The 15,684-nt window shown below is 36.0% G+C and overlaps 1 protein-coding gene across 1 annotated transcript in view; it reads left to right on the forward strand.

The window, feature by feature from the left end:
* Window positions 1–15,684, forward strand: part of LOC129941596 (putative transcription factor capicua) — a 73,329-nt gene that overhangs the window by 36,560 nt on the left and 21,085 nt on the right. Inside the window, exons 3-9 of the mRNA XM_056050268.1 lie at window positions 3,015–3,943; window positions 4,004–4,373; window positions 4,431–4,574; window positions 4,642–5,417; window positions 5,492–5,701; window positions 5,773–5,903; window positions 12,487–13,143. Of these exons, the coding sequence (XP_055906243.1) occupies window positions 3,276–3,943; window positions 4,004–4,373; window positions 4,431–4,574; window positions 4,642–5,417; window positions 5,492–5,701; window positions 5,773–5,903; window positions 12,487–13,143 (2,956 nt within the window). The 5' untranslated portion in view covers window positions 3,015–3,275. The remainder of the gene's footprint in view (window positions 1–3,014; window positions 3,944–4,003; window positions 4,374–4,430; window positions 4,575–4,641; window positions 5,418–5,491; window positions 5,702–5,772; window positions 5,904–12,486; window positions 13,144–15,684) is intronic.

Raw genomic sequence — 15,684 nt, forward strand, 5'->3', positions numbered from 1 at the left:
TTTTTTACAATAATCATATAGCCTATTGATCATAAGCTGCAGTGAAGCCGGAGACTGCTAAAATGACAATGTCATCAGCACACATAATTACTTTTATTTTTAAGCTTTCAAACTCCACTCCACAAGAAAGGCAATCAACCAAGTCATCAAGAAATAACGAAAATAACAATGGGCTGAGATCGCATACTTGACGTAATCCTCGATTTATTTGGATCTCTTTTTTTAGACTTTATTGAAAGAAACTCTTGGTGAGCGCATTATCTACTGTTAGGCCTTTTCCGGAGCCAAAGAGATCGTGCGTGCGATTTAATATTTTCTTAATAAAGCTAAAATACTAGTTTTTGGTTCCATATCCTTTATGTAAGTCTTGCCAAATTATTGATAAGCCATATTCAAACGCAACAAGTTTCAGTCTTTAATAAAATAAAAATTGACTATGGAGTTTGGCCTTTAGGTTTAGACCATAATACCAACCAAATTTATCGCTAATTAGTTTGAAAAAAGTCTGATCTCTATACTGATGTTTGTTTTAGTTAGTTGAATGATCAAGATGGTTTTGTTTTGTTTAAATGTACTAATAGGTTCAAATAACACATTCAACTAGCTAATAATTGAAGGTTCTAAAAATGAAGATATCTAAATATTCAGTGTCCGTCGCGTTAAAACACGAGATGAAGACCTAAAATCTTACACCACGTTTACAAGAGGAAGAGTGAAAAGCTCGCATACATGGTTGTGAACATTACAAAAACAATACTTTCAAAACGTTTCGGTCGATCTTAGTCGTTCCTTACTATTCAAAAGAAAACTTGTAAATATAATCTCTTCAAAGTAAAAAAAAGTATATTTATGAATCTATGATTAAAAACTAAGTCACAGTCACCGCACAGGTCAAATCATCTTCAGCCAATTTACGCAGTATTCATAACGATTCTTCATCAGACTTAGTAGAAACTCATACAAAAATGAGTAGGTAGTTACATATTTAAAAATAATTTTTGTAATCATACCTCATCATTGAAGTCCACTAAAAAATTACGGTCACATTTTAATTTCCTCTACCTCCACTTTCGTTGCCAACAAACAATCATTTTATCGCTAACAATTTATTTTAATTATTCACAATGTGTGGACTCTACTTTAGATATTGCTTCTGCTGCAGCACATCCACTGCGCCTTATCGAATCAAATAATACATAGTAGAAAAAAAGTGAATTTGTAATTTTATCTGAACTCGCAAGTAGTTTTTATTTGATTTTTCTGGCCAGAGTGAACTCCATCGATGCCATGGCACAGCGCAGCGTAGTGCAGCACACTTATAGTCAACGACCAGCGCATTGACGCGAAATTATTGTGCAACTCCAGACTCAATTCGAAAACTGGTTGCTTAGTTAAGCTGGCTGGAGCTCGATATCATGCTGAATAATTTTCCATGAGATCGTCCCACGCGTTCCATGACGCAGCCTGGGATTATCTTTGCTTCGTTTCGTTTTTTTTTTATTTAAGTTTTTAAATTTCATTGTATGCTATTTTTTTCTCCATTCGAAAACACCATACTGACGACTGTTGATCTTTTATATATTGAATGGATATTTAAGAGTAGCTACCGTAGACGAGTATCTACGTGTTTGTACGACCAAGGTTTTTGTTTTCAATTTATTGTTATTGACATGTAAATATTATCGAAGCTTTTGCTACGTTTATTGTACCTATAAACGTAACTATTTCGAGCTCCAGTCACAAATAATAATTAGGGTTTTCATATAAATATTTTTTTATTTTTGGAATAACATGAAGTTAGCTTAATTTTTTAAAGTTTGTAAGATCTAGGATATAGAGTGTAGTGAGTCACTGAAGTAACCAAAGATAAATGTGATCTAAGTTTCCACACTCGCTCTTTTGTTATTTCCATCATGTTCAATTATAACTAAACTTACTTTAGAATATTTACCACTTCGTCGCTTATTTGCAATGTCATGGAAACACTGATTATTTATCAGATCAAGAAATATCTCCAAGACCAAAGGCTTCTTAATGACCAGAAGTAGATCTTTGGTAGAAAAACGTCCACTGGTGATCTAATGGTTCATCTCGACGAACAGTGGAACAAATCTCTACATCGTTTAGAAGAAAGTAAGATTATTGCCATTGAAACAATTTGAGTTTGGGATAGTGCCCTCTTATGGATAATGTGTGTCTTTGGTTTATATGAATGCCTCCTTAATTGGGTTAGAAATTGCCTTTCGAACTTTTCAATTCAAGTAATATTGCATGGGTTCAAATCTTAAAATTGTTCTTATTATTTACTGACGATTATAACCCTCAGCTTTTTATATTCGTTCTTAGATTCACAACCCTGCTGTTCAAATGTGGATCATCAGCGACAATGTATGATAAGCTCATTAAATTCTTATCTAGACAGCTTTCTTAAATGCGAGAACAAAAACCGAGTAGAACTCAATTCGGCTATAACTTAATGCCGCCTACTGCCCTTAAATCATTATATACCACTTTTGCAACTATTCACGAGCGACACTTGCACTTGCACCTTAAAATTCTAGGCATATGTATCACCTCTTATGAAAGGATCGCATATGCGATGTTGCCAAAAATGCACCTATGTGTTTGGGTTTTCTCCCCCTTTGGTCTGGCTAAAACTCGTGAATGTGGAATGCACAATCTGCTTTCCCGAGTCATTGCAATATTTAAAACTAATGTGCTCCGACACCTCCTTACACACCTTACACCTCCTCCTTCCCCTTCTTATTGTTCGAACTGTGTCTAGGCATAACAAAGGTAACAAAAAACCTTTATTAGATTAAAAAAAGGTTACATGCACACATTTTTAAAGAAGCTTATTAAAAAGAAAATTCTTTTGTCCCTAAAAAAATAAGGCTGAAAATGACATCTTATAATATGTTTTTAAATTTAAGTTGTTTGACAGTTTGATTACAATTCGTACCTAAACAATAGTTGTACACTTAAAATTAAATAACTTATTTATTTTTGTTTAGATACCAGCTTCCGTGATAAGCAGTGTTGGCACAATCAACTACCAACGTAAACAGGCCTTATCATTTTCAACAGCCTCAGTAGGAACGATCGCAACAACAACTGCCCATGAAATCTATATTGTTTCACCAACGCAATCTGCGGCCCCATCAAAATACAAATCAGCTATTATAACGAATGGTGGGGGTAGTGGCGGTGGGCTACTCAATTCAACCACCATCGGTTGTACAGAAGTCGAGACGACAGCCGGCGATGCTGCGAAAATGGTTAGATCTACGTCGGCGTCGACAACAGTTCTCATAACGAATCAACAATTAGTTCAGTCGAACGCCCAAAACGCTAGACATAATATTCCATCACCAATCAAGATGGTTATACCGGCCACAAGCCAACATCAGCAAGTGTTGCAGCAACAACAACAGCAGCAACAACAACAGCAGCAGCATCAGCAACAGCAGCGTCAACAGCAACAACAACAGCAGCAGCAGCATCAACTTCAACAACAATATCAACAACAACAACATCACTTGCAACAACAACAACAGCAGCAGCAGACACACCCTCAGCAACAACAACTGTTGCAACAGTCTCAGCAGCATCTGCAACAACAGCAACCACCACCACGGCTGCATCCAAAAAAGCGAAAATTTGACCCAGCTGAGCTGGAGAGAATGGATCATCCGAAGGTGCAGCAGCTGCTTATATCAGAAGGAGGTGGAGGTGGTTGTGACGGAAATGAGACTGGTTCCATGACGTTAAAAAAGGGCACTAACATCATTGTGTCCGCACCCAATTGGCAGCCTACATCAAATACAGCATCAAATGAAACTGTTTTCATAAGATCGATTCCACATCCAGGCAATACCACCACTCAGAACATCGGCCGTCTGACCAATATGGAGAGTCCCGATAAGAAAATCATCATAGCGAGGTGAGTTACTCATATAAAACCATTTTCATAATTTTTCACCTTGTAAACTATTTCTTGCAGCCCGCAAAATTCTTATAAATTCCAAAATCTACAAACCATAACAACAATCAGTAACAATAGCAACAGCCGATCGAATTCAACAACGCAACAACAATACAATATTTCTTATCAGCAACAACAGCAGCCCCAACAGAATAATGCTCCATCATCAGTTGGAGTACTAGATTTAAGTGAATGGACCAATACAAGGGTTTTGGCTAAGCTAGGCAACTATTATGCTTCGGGAATTATTCGACCAGCCGAAACAACTACACCTAACTCGGTTTGTGTAGAATTTGATGCGCCCGAAAATCGCACACAATTGTATACGGATGTTTTGGCTGCTGGTCGATATAGTGTAATTTTGGATGCAAGTCCTCCAGCAGCAGAGGTAATACTTATAACTAAATTTCTCTTTAATTTATTTAATTTCATATTATTTATATAGATCAATATTAATACACGAGTTTGTGTTCGAACACAAATTGAAGGGAGACCAGGCCATGTTTTCATTGAGGGTTCCGTGACTGATATGAATCTGACCACCAAACAATTTTCAGTACAAATTGGCGATTCAAACTCTGCACAAATAGTAAGTAACTAAACTTAAGTAGATAGGTTAGATACATTTTTTAAATGACAAGCATTTCGTTGTAAAGATTAAGACAGTAAAAAGAGCTGAATTACGTTTATTACAACCGCCTTGGTGGGATGAACTCAATGAAGTAGGAAAATACTCAAATTCACGCAGCAATAGTGTTATTGGACAACAAAACACCGATATTCTAGAAGGAAGAACGGGCCAACGTATTATCAATAAAAGCGGGCATATTGTTATAAACAATTCCGAAACAAATATTATTTACACGAGCCGTGGTGATGTCCTTCATAAAGCACCTTCTCATCAAGTGGCTTTCGTTACTGCTAGATACGAACCATGTGGAAAAATAAATACTGGCGGAGGACATCATACCCCAACATCTGTAAGTAACAATGGTGGTATTAGTAGTAATTCAACTGCTCCACTGCAAATACATCATGTCCTGCCAACTCTACAGCATAACGAGGAATATTATCGAACTACAGCAACATCGCCTTTTCAGTCGTCAGCTATGTTAAATAACAATGAAGGCACAGCGGGCAATGGGAATGGAAATGGGAATGGGGGACATATTCCTGACATAATAGTGTCGCAGAGTTTGGCACATAAGGTGCAGAGTCCATCAACGGAAGATATTCACCGGCGGCAAAGATCATACGATGATTATGAATCAGACGATGAATTGAAACGTGTTGAAATCAGTGGCTATGCAATGGACGGCGATGTAGAGAAGCTATCTGGTGGAAGTAAGAGGAGCAGCATGCAAAGTCGAGGTAGTACTTCCAGTCTTCTCGATCAGAGGCTCACCCCACGATCTCATCCAGCAACTCCAAGGTAGCCTTTTAACATTTATTAATATTAATTTTTGTCTCTTAAATAATAATCGTCTTTTCAAAAATCATTTTAAGATCTCAAGCGACAACACCCCATCGTTTTAAGAAGGGCGATGTCGTTCAGTCGGAATCTGGTGTACGTAAGAAATTTAATGGAAAACAATGGCGCCGGTTGTGTTCGAATCAATCGTGTTTGAAAGAATCTCAACGAAGAGGTTATTGTTCGAGGCATTTGAATCAGAAAGGTAGCACATTACGATCCACTGGACCAAGTCGGTTTCCAAGGTAAAATTGTTATATTTTTGTTTGTTTTTAAAATGTTTTTAATTTTTGTTTAACTTAATTTGTATACACAGTGATATTAGTAGTCGATCGAGCAGTAAAACTCAGGTTGATGAAGAGACTTCCCGTGATTCGGAAACTTCGCCGAACTATCGAGTAGCAGGACGATTCGATCAAGAAGAAACTGATGTTGCGAATATGCTGGGTAAGTTTTGTATTCATTGTTTAATTGTCTTTTAAATATGTTCAGGTGTTATACTCTTTTTTTATCTTAACTAGATTATGTTATTAAAATGAGCTTATTTTATTAAAATTATATAAAATTTTACATATTGTACACGTACAAACTTAAAGACATAGCTTGATAATTTTATGAAGTAATTAAATTATTGGTTCAGCTCTCAAGTCATCCTGTGGTCACCCAAAGCGCTTGCTGTAAATTCGAATCTATTGAAATTGTAACCAAGCGCTTTTAACTGAAAACTTAGTTCTTGCTATTAACAATTACTTTCTACATAATTTACGTTTCCCATTTCTGAAGACAGGAAAAACTCCAAGGACAATGTTATTCATAATGTCGTATATTTTCCATTCCAAACACAGAAATGTACAATTTCATCACAATCTTATGAGCCACTGATCACTAAAGCAAGCCATATTAAGGAGTTCGATAATAAATGAGACCAAATGAGTGGTCAAATAACCTTAAAAAAAATCCAAAGTAAACACAATCATTGCAAATCGATTTTAATAGTTATAATTTTGCAACTGCGCAGAACTTTAACTAACATTATAAACCAGAACTTCCAAACAATTTACTCTTGAGCCAAATTTCGCACGTACTGTTTAGTAGAGGTATTTTTTCTTTAGCCGCACTACACGAATGCTTTACTCCAGTCATTACAATATGCAGACATTCAAAACCAATGTGCATCGGTATTTCCCTTCTGAGCCTAACTTTCTTTGCTTTTTACTCGCATTATGTTCAATCTTTATAAGGGTATTCATATCCAATTGCACGCACAATATAAAAGAATTATTTTAGGACCGACATCAAGACAGGTTCACACCCCTAAATGACATATCACGGAGCTGAATCCGAAACAATTAATTCCCACATTATAACACAAAGGTGGATCCGAAATGGTGTGAGATTATTTTTCGGCAACATTGAAATAATAAATGGGATAATGAACTAGAATGTACATTATAACCATTTAAAACAAAAATCTTGAATAATGTGCCATTCAGTTAGGTTTGAACAACAAATTGTATTTTTACCAACAAAATGAAACTCAACACAACGCCTTGAAAGCTTTTTACTACCACCACAATCACCGAACATAATTCCTATTGAAAATCTGTGGGAGCATACCAGATAACTGATAAGAGCCTAAAAAGCGACTACTCGAAGAATGGAGTACAATTGACCCGAATCAGTTGCAAGAAAAAAAAGCTGTCAAAAATAAGAGATGTAGTAAAAAATATTAAGAATTTTTTACATTATCACTTTTTGCAAAATAATATAAAAAGATTGAAATCTACGAATACGAATGAGATTTCAATTTGAATGAGCAGGTTCAGACGACATAAGGGACTTGAAAGTAAAGCAAGTTTCTAGTATCTGCCAAAAAAAAGGCAACTTTAATGGAAAGTTCACTGGAAAGTTAGTCAACAAAAATCTCCCTAACTACAAGTCAAGTCTACGTCTATCAAAATGACAGTTGATAATGTTTTTTCATTCAACTGAAAGCTGAACTTTATTACTCTATGATTTATTTATTTTCTGCATAACTTTATTTAATGTTTTCTGTAAAAGAATTGCTTGTCAATTTGGAAAAGAAATAACTAATATTTCTTTACAATACAAAATACAAATCGTGGTGAACTTGTAGCCTTCCTGAAGAGGGTTTTGAAAACAGTAATTTTGTTGGTACTTTTTGTACTATAAACTTTAAGTAAAGATTTGCGAACTAAAGTTCTGAATTTAAAATTCATGACGCTTGAAAAACTAACTGCATAGGTGCCTTGGTCAAAATGAAGTCCCTTATGTTGTCTGAACCTGTCTAATGTATCATTTAAAAAGATATTGATGTAATAATCTCACTGTCAAGTTCTGTTTTTAAAACGCAGTACAGCGTACAACCAGAGAGAGTGCTCAAGCACACTATACAGTCCCTGGCCATATTATTAGACGCATTTTAGATGTTATGCAAAATCTCAATGTTCAGCTATTTAAATCAGATTTTGGAATTTTGTAATGCATTTAAGTTATATTGTTCGCAGAATATAGACATTTCTTACTTTTTAATAGAAATAAAACAACAGATTTATAGATTTTTTTTATTAATATCTTCAAGCTTGTTTTGTAATTTTTGTCAATATTTTGTTGAACCTCTTTTTGCTTCAACAAGAGCCTCAATTCTGCACGGCATACTGTTAATGCATGATTTGACTGTTTCCTGCATTTGTGGGTGGTGATTCCACACGTGAATTACTCTTTCAATAAGCTTAGTTCTTGTTGTGACAGCATCTACTACTTTCCCTTTCATCAGCTACCACACGTTTTCAATTGGGTTCATATCACATCTGTTTCCCGTTCAGTCAAACTGAGGGATATTTTCTTTCCTCAAGTAAGTTTTTATGGACCGGGCTGTGGTGCATGGAGCTCCATCTTACATAAAAATGTATGGTTCTCCATTCGGAAACCATTCTCTGATCTGCGGCACCAAGCCAGACGTCCCGTGCCTTTGCCGCTGATAACTGACCAGAACATCACTTTGTTAGGGTACTTCACAGTTTGGACGACGCAAACGGCATAACATTTTTCTCCACGGCGGCGTAGACGAACAAACTGAGTTTTATTGATCAAAATCTAAAAATTGTTTTCATTGCTGAAGCACATCTATCAAAAACACTAAAAAGAAATAAAAATTGTTAGAACAATTATGAATTTTATTTATTTTATCCTTTTATATAAATTTAGTATCAAATTACCGATCTCCAGTAGTCCACATCCTCAATTCCCTACTTTTAAGCCCAATTCAGACGCTTTTTTTATTGCAATTGTTAACTTTGGCTTCCTGGAGGGCCCTAGGACCCTAAAACCCAAATATTTTAGTTTTCTGCGTACGGAGCGCTCTGAAGTATTAATATAAGCTTCTTCCAATTGAGTTTTTATCATCTTTGTGGTTCCAAATCTGTTTTCGACGCAAATTTTCCTTACATATCTTTCCGACCTTGGTGTGAAAATTGGCTTTCATCCTCATCGGTTTTGTTTTTGTGCTTAAATCTTTATGACATTAAATTTATCTTTATCCGTCTCACGCTAGCCTCAGACACGCCCACTTTTCGAGATATAACGCGGTTAGAAAACGTTTTTGTGTTGACCAAGATTTCACTTCAGCTCTTTTACTTGGTGACAGGTCTCCTCTCTTACCCATTGTTTAATTTTTACTATTTATCATATTTGTATGATATTTTCAATAACAGTAAAAAAGCGCACAATAAACAAACAATGCAAGTGAATACCGCTAATAAGCACACAAATTTTAAAGTTACACGAACCGGCAGGATATAAAAATGAGACTGAAAGAATTCTGTACTTGTTTAAGCTCTGTTGCCAATACTTTGACATTATGCATTTATGATGCAACATATTAAAATAAAACATAAAGAAAATAGAACCACAAACAAAAGTTTAATATGCAAAACTTTGTTTCTGTAACTTTAAACGTTAAAAATATATAAAATTATAAAAATTCTGCAGTGCGTCTAGGGACTGTAGGTTTTGGCATAGGTGCAAGATTGGATTTCTTTTACGTTTGAATACTGGAAGGTATACAGTTATTTTTTGTTGGTTACCTTTGTTATATTTAAAAAGAACTTACCTTAAATTGAATAAAATGCCCTTAAAATAAAAGGAAAGTTGAGCCAAATTGTAAATCACTAAATTTATAAAAAATATATAAATCCAAGTCAAAAATTTAACAAATCTTTTTGAAAATTATGCATCGATTTTAAAGGTTCTTCATTTATACACAAGTACAATAAATTGAAGCATTGAGAGCAGTAGTGGCGTAACCCTCATTTTTTCAATTTTGAGTTTATTACACTAACATGACCAAAATTAAATTTTCTTTCTATGCAGAAGTTGCGTAGCTCATATTTGTTCATAAACCTACACAAAATTGTTGAAACATTGTTTCTGCACCCAATTTTTAGTAGGACAGAAATGGCGTAAACCGCTTACGCTACTTTTGTATCATGCATTTTTTTAAAAATTAATCAATTCCAAACACATACGCCATTTCTGCACCAAAATTGTACAGTAAGCGAAATCAAACATGAACTGCATCTTAGAAAAGCGGAGTCGGCTAGAAATGGCATTATAGATGATGCTGCAAAAGCAAAGGAAATTAATGACACTTCCGTAATTGCATTTGATCTTATAAAAAAACTTGCCAACTCCAGTCATTTCAAGGGGTGTGTGCTATTATTATAAGAGGCAGCTTTGGACAAATTGTCTAGGTATCCATGACATGATAAAGAACAAAGCTTACATGTATATTTGGGATGAGTCGGTTGGATCAAGAGTTCCCCAAGAAATTGGCAGCTGCTTATTGCATTATATTAAACATCTTGTGAGTAAAGCTAGCCACAGACGATGAACATGTTGGTGTGATTTGTTGGGCAGCGGTTCGCCATACACGGGCCAACATGTTTATAAACTTCATTTTTGTGTGACTGTCGTGAAGTCAAGATGTGCGATAGAAGTGCGGATGATGCAATAGCATGTTCGATAACTTATATGTGCATAAAAGAAAAAAAAAAGCAAAGAAAACGAAAGTGGATTAAACAAATCACTTTTGGAATCCCATATTGCCGGTTCACATTTTATCGCTTCAATGAAGTTTTCAATGAATATTTTGCATTGCGCGACATGTTAACTCATTGAAAATAACAACACAAATGACGAATTGTTGTCGCACAACGCCATACACGACGAACATGTTGGTAAACTTCAAAACGTGTTGTAAACTTGCCCATACACAGCCAACATGTTAGCCCCAACTTCACGGTTTACAAAATATTTCATAAACCGTCGATTTGTTGGCCAACACGCCCATACACGAATGATTTTCAGCCCAACACCAACAAATCACACCAACATGTTCATCGTCTGTGGCTAGCTTAACTCAAATTTAATTATGTACACTGACCCAGTGTGGTGGGCAAAATAGGAATATTAAGATGTCCGTTTTGTGCCGATATATTTTTTCGCATAGTGACTATCTTGTAAATAAAATTGATCACAAATTTCTATTGAGGAGCCATTCTTACTTACCTTGTGATCAAGACTTTGGTCTTATCGAAAAACACAAGAAGTATTTCAAAGACATTTTTGGGCTTATGGACTGGTATAAGGTTATAGCAGCAACAAGCAAGAATGATCCATTAAAATTAAGACTTTGGTCTTATAGTAAAACAAAAGAAGTATTTAAAAGAAATTTGTGGCCCTATGGACTAGTATAAGGATCCATTTAAAATTATTATTATGAAAGGATCTGTGATGTTTTCGACAAAACAATTTCAAACAAATATAAATAATTCAAAGATTAATATTAATAAAGGGAAAATTGGAATGGCTTAAGTTTCAATGGCTTCACTTTTTGAAAGAGACCCCCTTCAATATTTCTAAGAAGTACAGCAATAACGAAGAGGTGCCTTTTGAAACTGTAATATTAAAAATAGTACATCTACAATAATCACAGATCTCGTATTACTGTTTCCAAAAGGAAATGCCCTAAGTGATGCGAAAATGAAAGATTTACTCGACTTGCTAAATTGTATTCCCCGAGTTACCAGGACTTTTATAAGAACTTGACAACTGTTTCTACAAACAGAGACGTTAGCTAAGTTGAATACGTACATGATAATGAAGAGTGATAGTTTCATAGCAGTCTTAACTCATAACTTGTTACTATTTTGTACTTAGAAAGTCATAATACAAACAAAATTAAGGACTTGTATTTTTAATTATTGGTGTAACCAACTTACTTTTTAAAAATTATTTCTGTATCCAGATAGCAGAAGTGGTGTAAGTCACATAAAATCCAGTAAATCACACATTAACAGACAAGATTAAGATCTAAAATAAGAGATATTCCTCCAGATATGTCATAACTGGAGTTTTTTAGCCATTTTTTTGAAATAGGAAGCCAATAATAAACAAATGTTTTTTCTTTAATTTCCTTAACCGTGATTTTTTCAATTATTACAATTTGGGGTTACGATCTCTAATAAAAGCTACAGTGACGTCACAAAAATTGCAAGATGGCGGCGTAAGTATGAAAAGGTGATCGTGTCACTTAGTTTATTCGCTGAACGAAACCATTTCTATAAACACACACACCTTACAGCTAAGAAAACCACACATTTTTCGGATGCAAAAATTTGACATTTATAAAAGCGTGCACGCATCTCCGCTCCGCAACGCAAATAAATATACATATACACATGTTTATTCTGTTTAGTTTAGTGTTTTGTTGTTAAAAGAATAAACAAAGAAGTGTAGCAGTTTTTAAAGAAGAACAATAGACAATAAAAATAATTTGTTAATTTTGTAAATTAAAACTATTTTGATTCAAAATATGAACGCAATGAATTCTTATTCGGGTTATGACATAGGAACAAAACTTTATCTGCAATGTTTAAGTATGCAGTAGCTTGCTTTTTCTTCCAAAATTATACAAAATGTAAATTTTATTCTTTCTATTTGTTTTTAGTGTCACTGAGTAGCTCTCGGTCGGCTACTCCATCGTTTTCATCACCTGTCAATCATGGCACCTCTCCCATGAACAATAATCATTCGCCGGTGACTGTGTCCAATCGACAAAACTTCTTTACACCAATCGGTGGTCCTGCGCCACCTGAATCGACGACAAAATGGAAGAATTCTCCCAGTCCAGTGCTTTACAATGTTGGTTATTCTCAAGTGATACGACCGGAATCGGTAAGAGCACAACAACCTGCACCACCGGTCTGTTCACAGCAGCAACAGCAACAACCCCAACCTCCGCTGCCACCCCAGCAACAGCATCAACAACATCATCAACAGCAACAGTTAATGCAAAAACAACAACAACAAATGCAACAACCACCTCCACAACAACAACAACAGCAGCAATCTTCGACAATTCAGCAGCAACAGCAGTCAACAGTGCAAACGACTGTTGGCCATGCAACCAGTGTAATAAGGATCTCACCAGCTTCCAACAGCTACCAGACATTTCATCCGGTAATTGTGGACGCATCTCAATTGGTGCCTGTGTTGCCACCGGCAGCACCTGTAGCACCAACTCAACAGTCACAAATACAACAACCTGTGGTTGCCACACCAGCACCACCTCAACAACCAAGTGAAAAAACGATTCCAAAAAACGGTAAGCCGAAATTAATTTTTACTTATTTATTTAAAAAAAAAATGTTTCCGTCATTCGAATATCGGGAAGTAATTGATGCTCGAAAATATCCCTCAGGTTTTATTTTTTTGAAAAAGAAAAATAACTATCAAGTTTTGCTGTTGTAACATTAGGGTATAAAATTGGGACTAAAATAATAACATTGATGATATTGTGAATATTAAGGATATTATTATTATTTAAATGAAGTAAAGTCCCTTTAACCCAAAGGTTATTTTTGTTTGTACTTAGATTAGGTTAGGTTAGGTTAAAGTGGCTGCGGATTCAGAATCCACGCAGTTAGGCCAAAAGAAAAGGTCCATTGTGATACCACATGAATCTAGAGAATTACTTCTTACTAGTCGAACCATTTTGAGCTTTTTATAAAGCGAAGGAGACATTTCATATCCTTTTTAGCTAGTTCACTGGGATTATCAAAAGAGTAGTCTCCCAGATGAAGTATGCGTCTTAGAGAAAGAGCAGGGCTCCTCTTCTTCCTCGTCCAAGCCACATTGCGTGTCTGCCTATAAGACAGTGTCCCGTAAGGACACCTATTAGGGAGCTGATATGAAGTCTGCTTTGAGATAACAAGTCTTTAGAGCGCTATAGGTCCAGTGAAGACCATATGAGTTTTGTGGCTGCGCATGTTGGTAAATTGTGCCACCTAGAGTTTGTTATCGCAAAAGCAGTTTCTTTTAGCAGAAGTTTACATTTAGCTATCGGTATACCTATCTTCTCCCCTTCAGGTGAAATAGGTATGACGGTTCCATTTTTAGCAAGTTCATCGGCTCTACAATTTCCTGTGATGTCTCTGTGGTCCGGCACTCAACATAGGTGAATGTTAAGTTGCTGCGCCATTTCCATAAGAGACGATCGACAATCGAGGGCCGTTTGAGATTTGGTTGAGACACCGTGAAGAGATTTAATAGTTGCCTGACTGACAGAGAAGATACGGATATCAGAAGTTGTTATCACGTTTTCTCTTAGCCAGGAGAGAACCTACAATGATTAGGGAGGAAGAATGAGATGCTTAGATTTTTTTTTTCTTTTCTGAGTACACACCACTACCAACTCCCTCATTTGTCTTAGATCCCTCTGTATACAATTTAATGCTTTTATCATCCAGGAGTTTTTTGTCTTCCCATTCATCTCTAGATGGAATGGATACCTGGAAGTTTTTTCCAAATAGGGGTTTAGGAATAGTGTAGTCTATGTACTTTGGTTTAGGACCAAAGAGGTTCAAAATGATAGAGTGACCCACATTGTTGTTGGTCCATTGAGATGAGGCGTTGGGTCTTATAGCTGTACTCGCTGCCACTTGTTTGCTGACGATGTCGAGGGGTGTCAGATGGAGGAGAGTGTCTAACGCTGCTGATGGTGTGGTTCTCAATACCATGCAGTACGTTGGACTCTGCTGAGTTTGTCGTAGTATGTGACTCTCTCCAGTGCAGTCCATCATACTGCAACCCCGTACATAAGTATTGGTCGGATGACCGATGTGTATAGCCAATGGGTTATGCGAGGTTATAAACCTCATTTGCTTCCTATGACTTTCTTGCAAATGAAAAGAGCTACTGTAGCTTTTTTAACTCTTTCCTGAATATTAGGTTTCCAACTTTTGTTTCCAATTTTTGGCCAGTATCAGTAAAAATTGGTGGTACACCTTTTATTGAAGGAGGTACAATTACTGGGATCTTGTATTTCCGTGTTAAAAGGACGAGGTCTGTTTTTTGAGGATTAATACTAAGTTCACAGTGATCAGCCCATCTAGTGAGCATATTGAGTGCGTTTTAGAGGAGGTCTCTCAGCGTACTAGGATGTTCTTCTGTGACGCCAATAGCAACATCATCGGCATACGCAACCACTATGTAGTCATCCCTCCTAAAGGGATATTAGCAGTTCGTTAACCACTATGTTCCACAGGAGGGGGACAGAACACCACCTTTCGGAGTGCCTCTACCGACAGACCTTTTCGAACAAAAATCCCCGATCATCTTAGAGTTGATGATGATTAATGAACTCACAGAGTAATATCCGACGTTAAGGGTCTTTTTAGCAGAAGTGATAGCGGATGTGTCAACGTTGTTGAAACACCCTCAATATCCTGTACTGTGTGAGGACTTGTAAATTTGGCCACCATTCGGACAACAAGTAATATATAAATAGTCATGGACAGAGAAATAGAGAATAGCACATCGTTAAATTTAGCATGTTGTCACATATGGGTTGTTGTTGCCTTTTAATGTCTTACAGCACAATTATTTGTTATGTTATACATCAATGTTCTACAGAAAAAAGGAGTTTAATTTTTGATCTTAGTAAACAAGCGTAGACTCCAACTCAAATTTCGCAATTTTTGAAATGTTCACGAAAAATTGTGTATATATGCAATCAATTCGGTTAAAGTCGATATTCAGTTAAAAGTAAAAAAAAAATCAAAAGCACCATTTCCTAAAAACTTTTACGCATGTTGGATGTTAATAGGCACATCGTAAGAAAGAGCAATGTCGGTCCATTTTAATC

Source organism: Eupeodes corollae, chromosome 1, assembly GCF_945859685.1.
Source record: "Eupeodes corollae chromosome 1, idEupCoro1.1, whole genome shotgun sequence".
In the NCBI taxonomy this organism is placed as follows: Eukaryota; Metazoa; Arthropoda; class Insecta; order Diptera; family Syrphidae; genus Eupeodes; species Eupeodes corollae.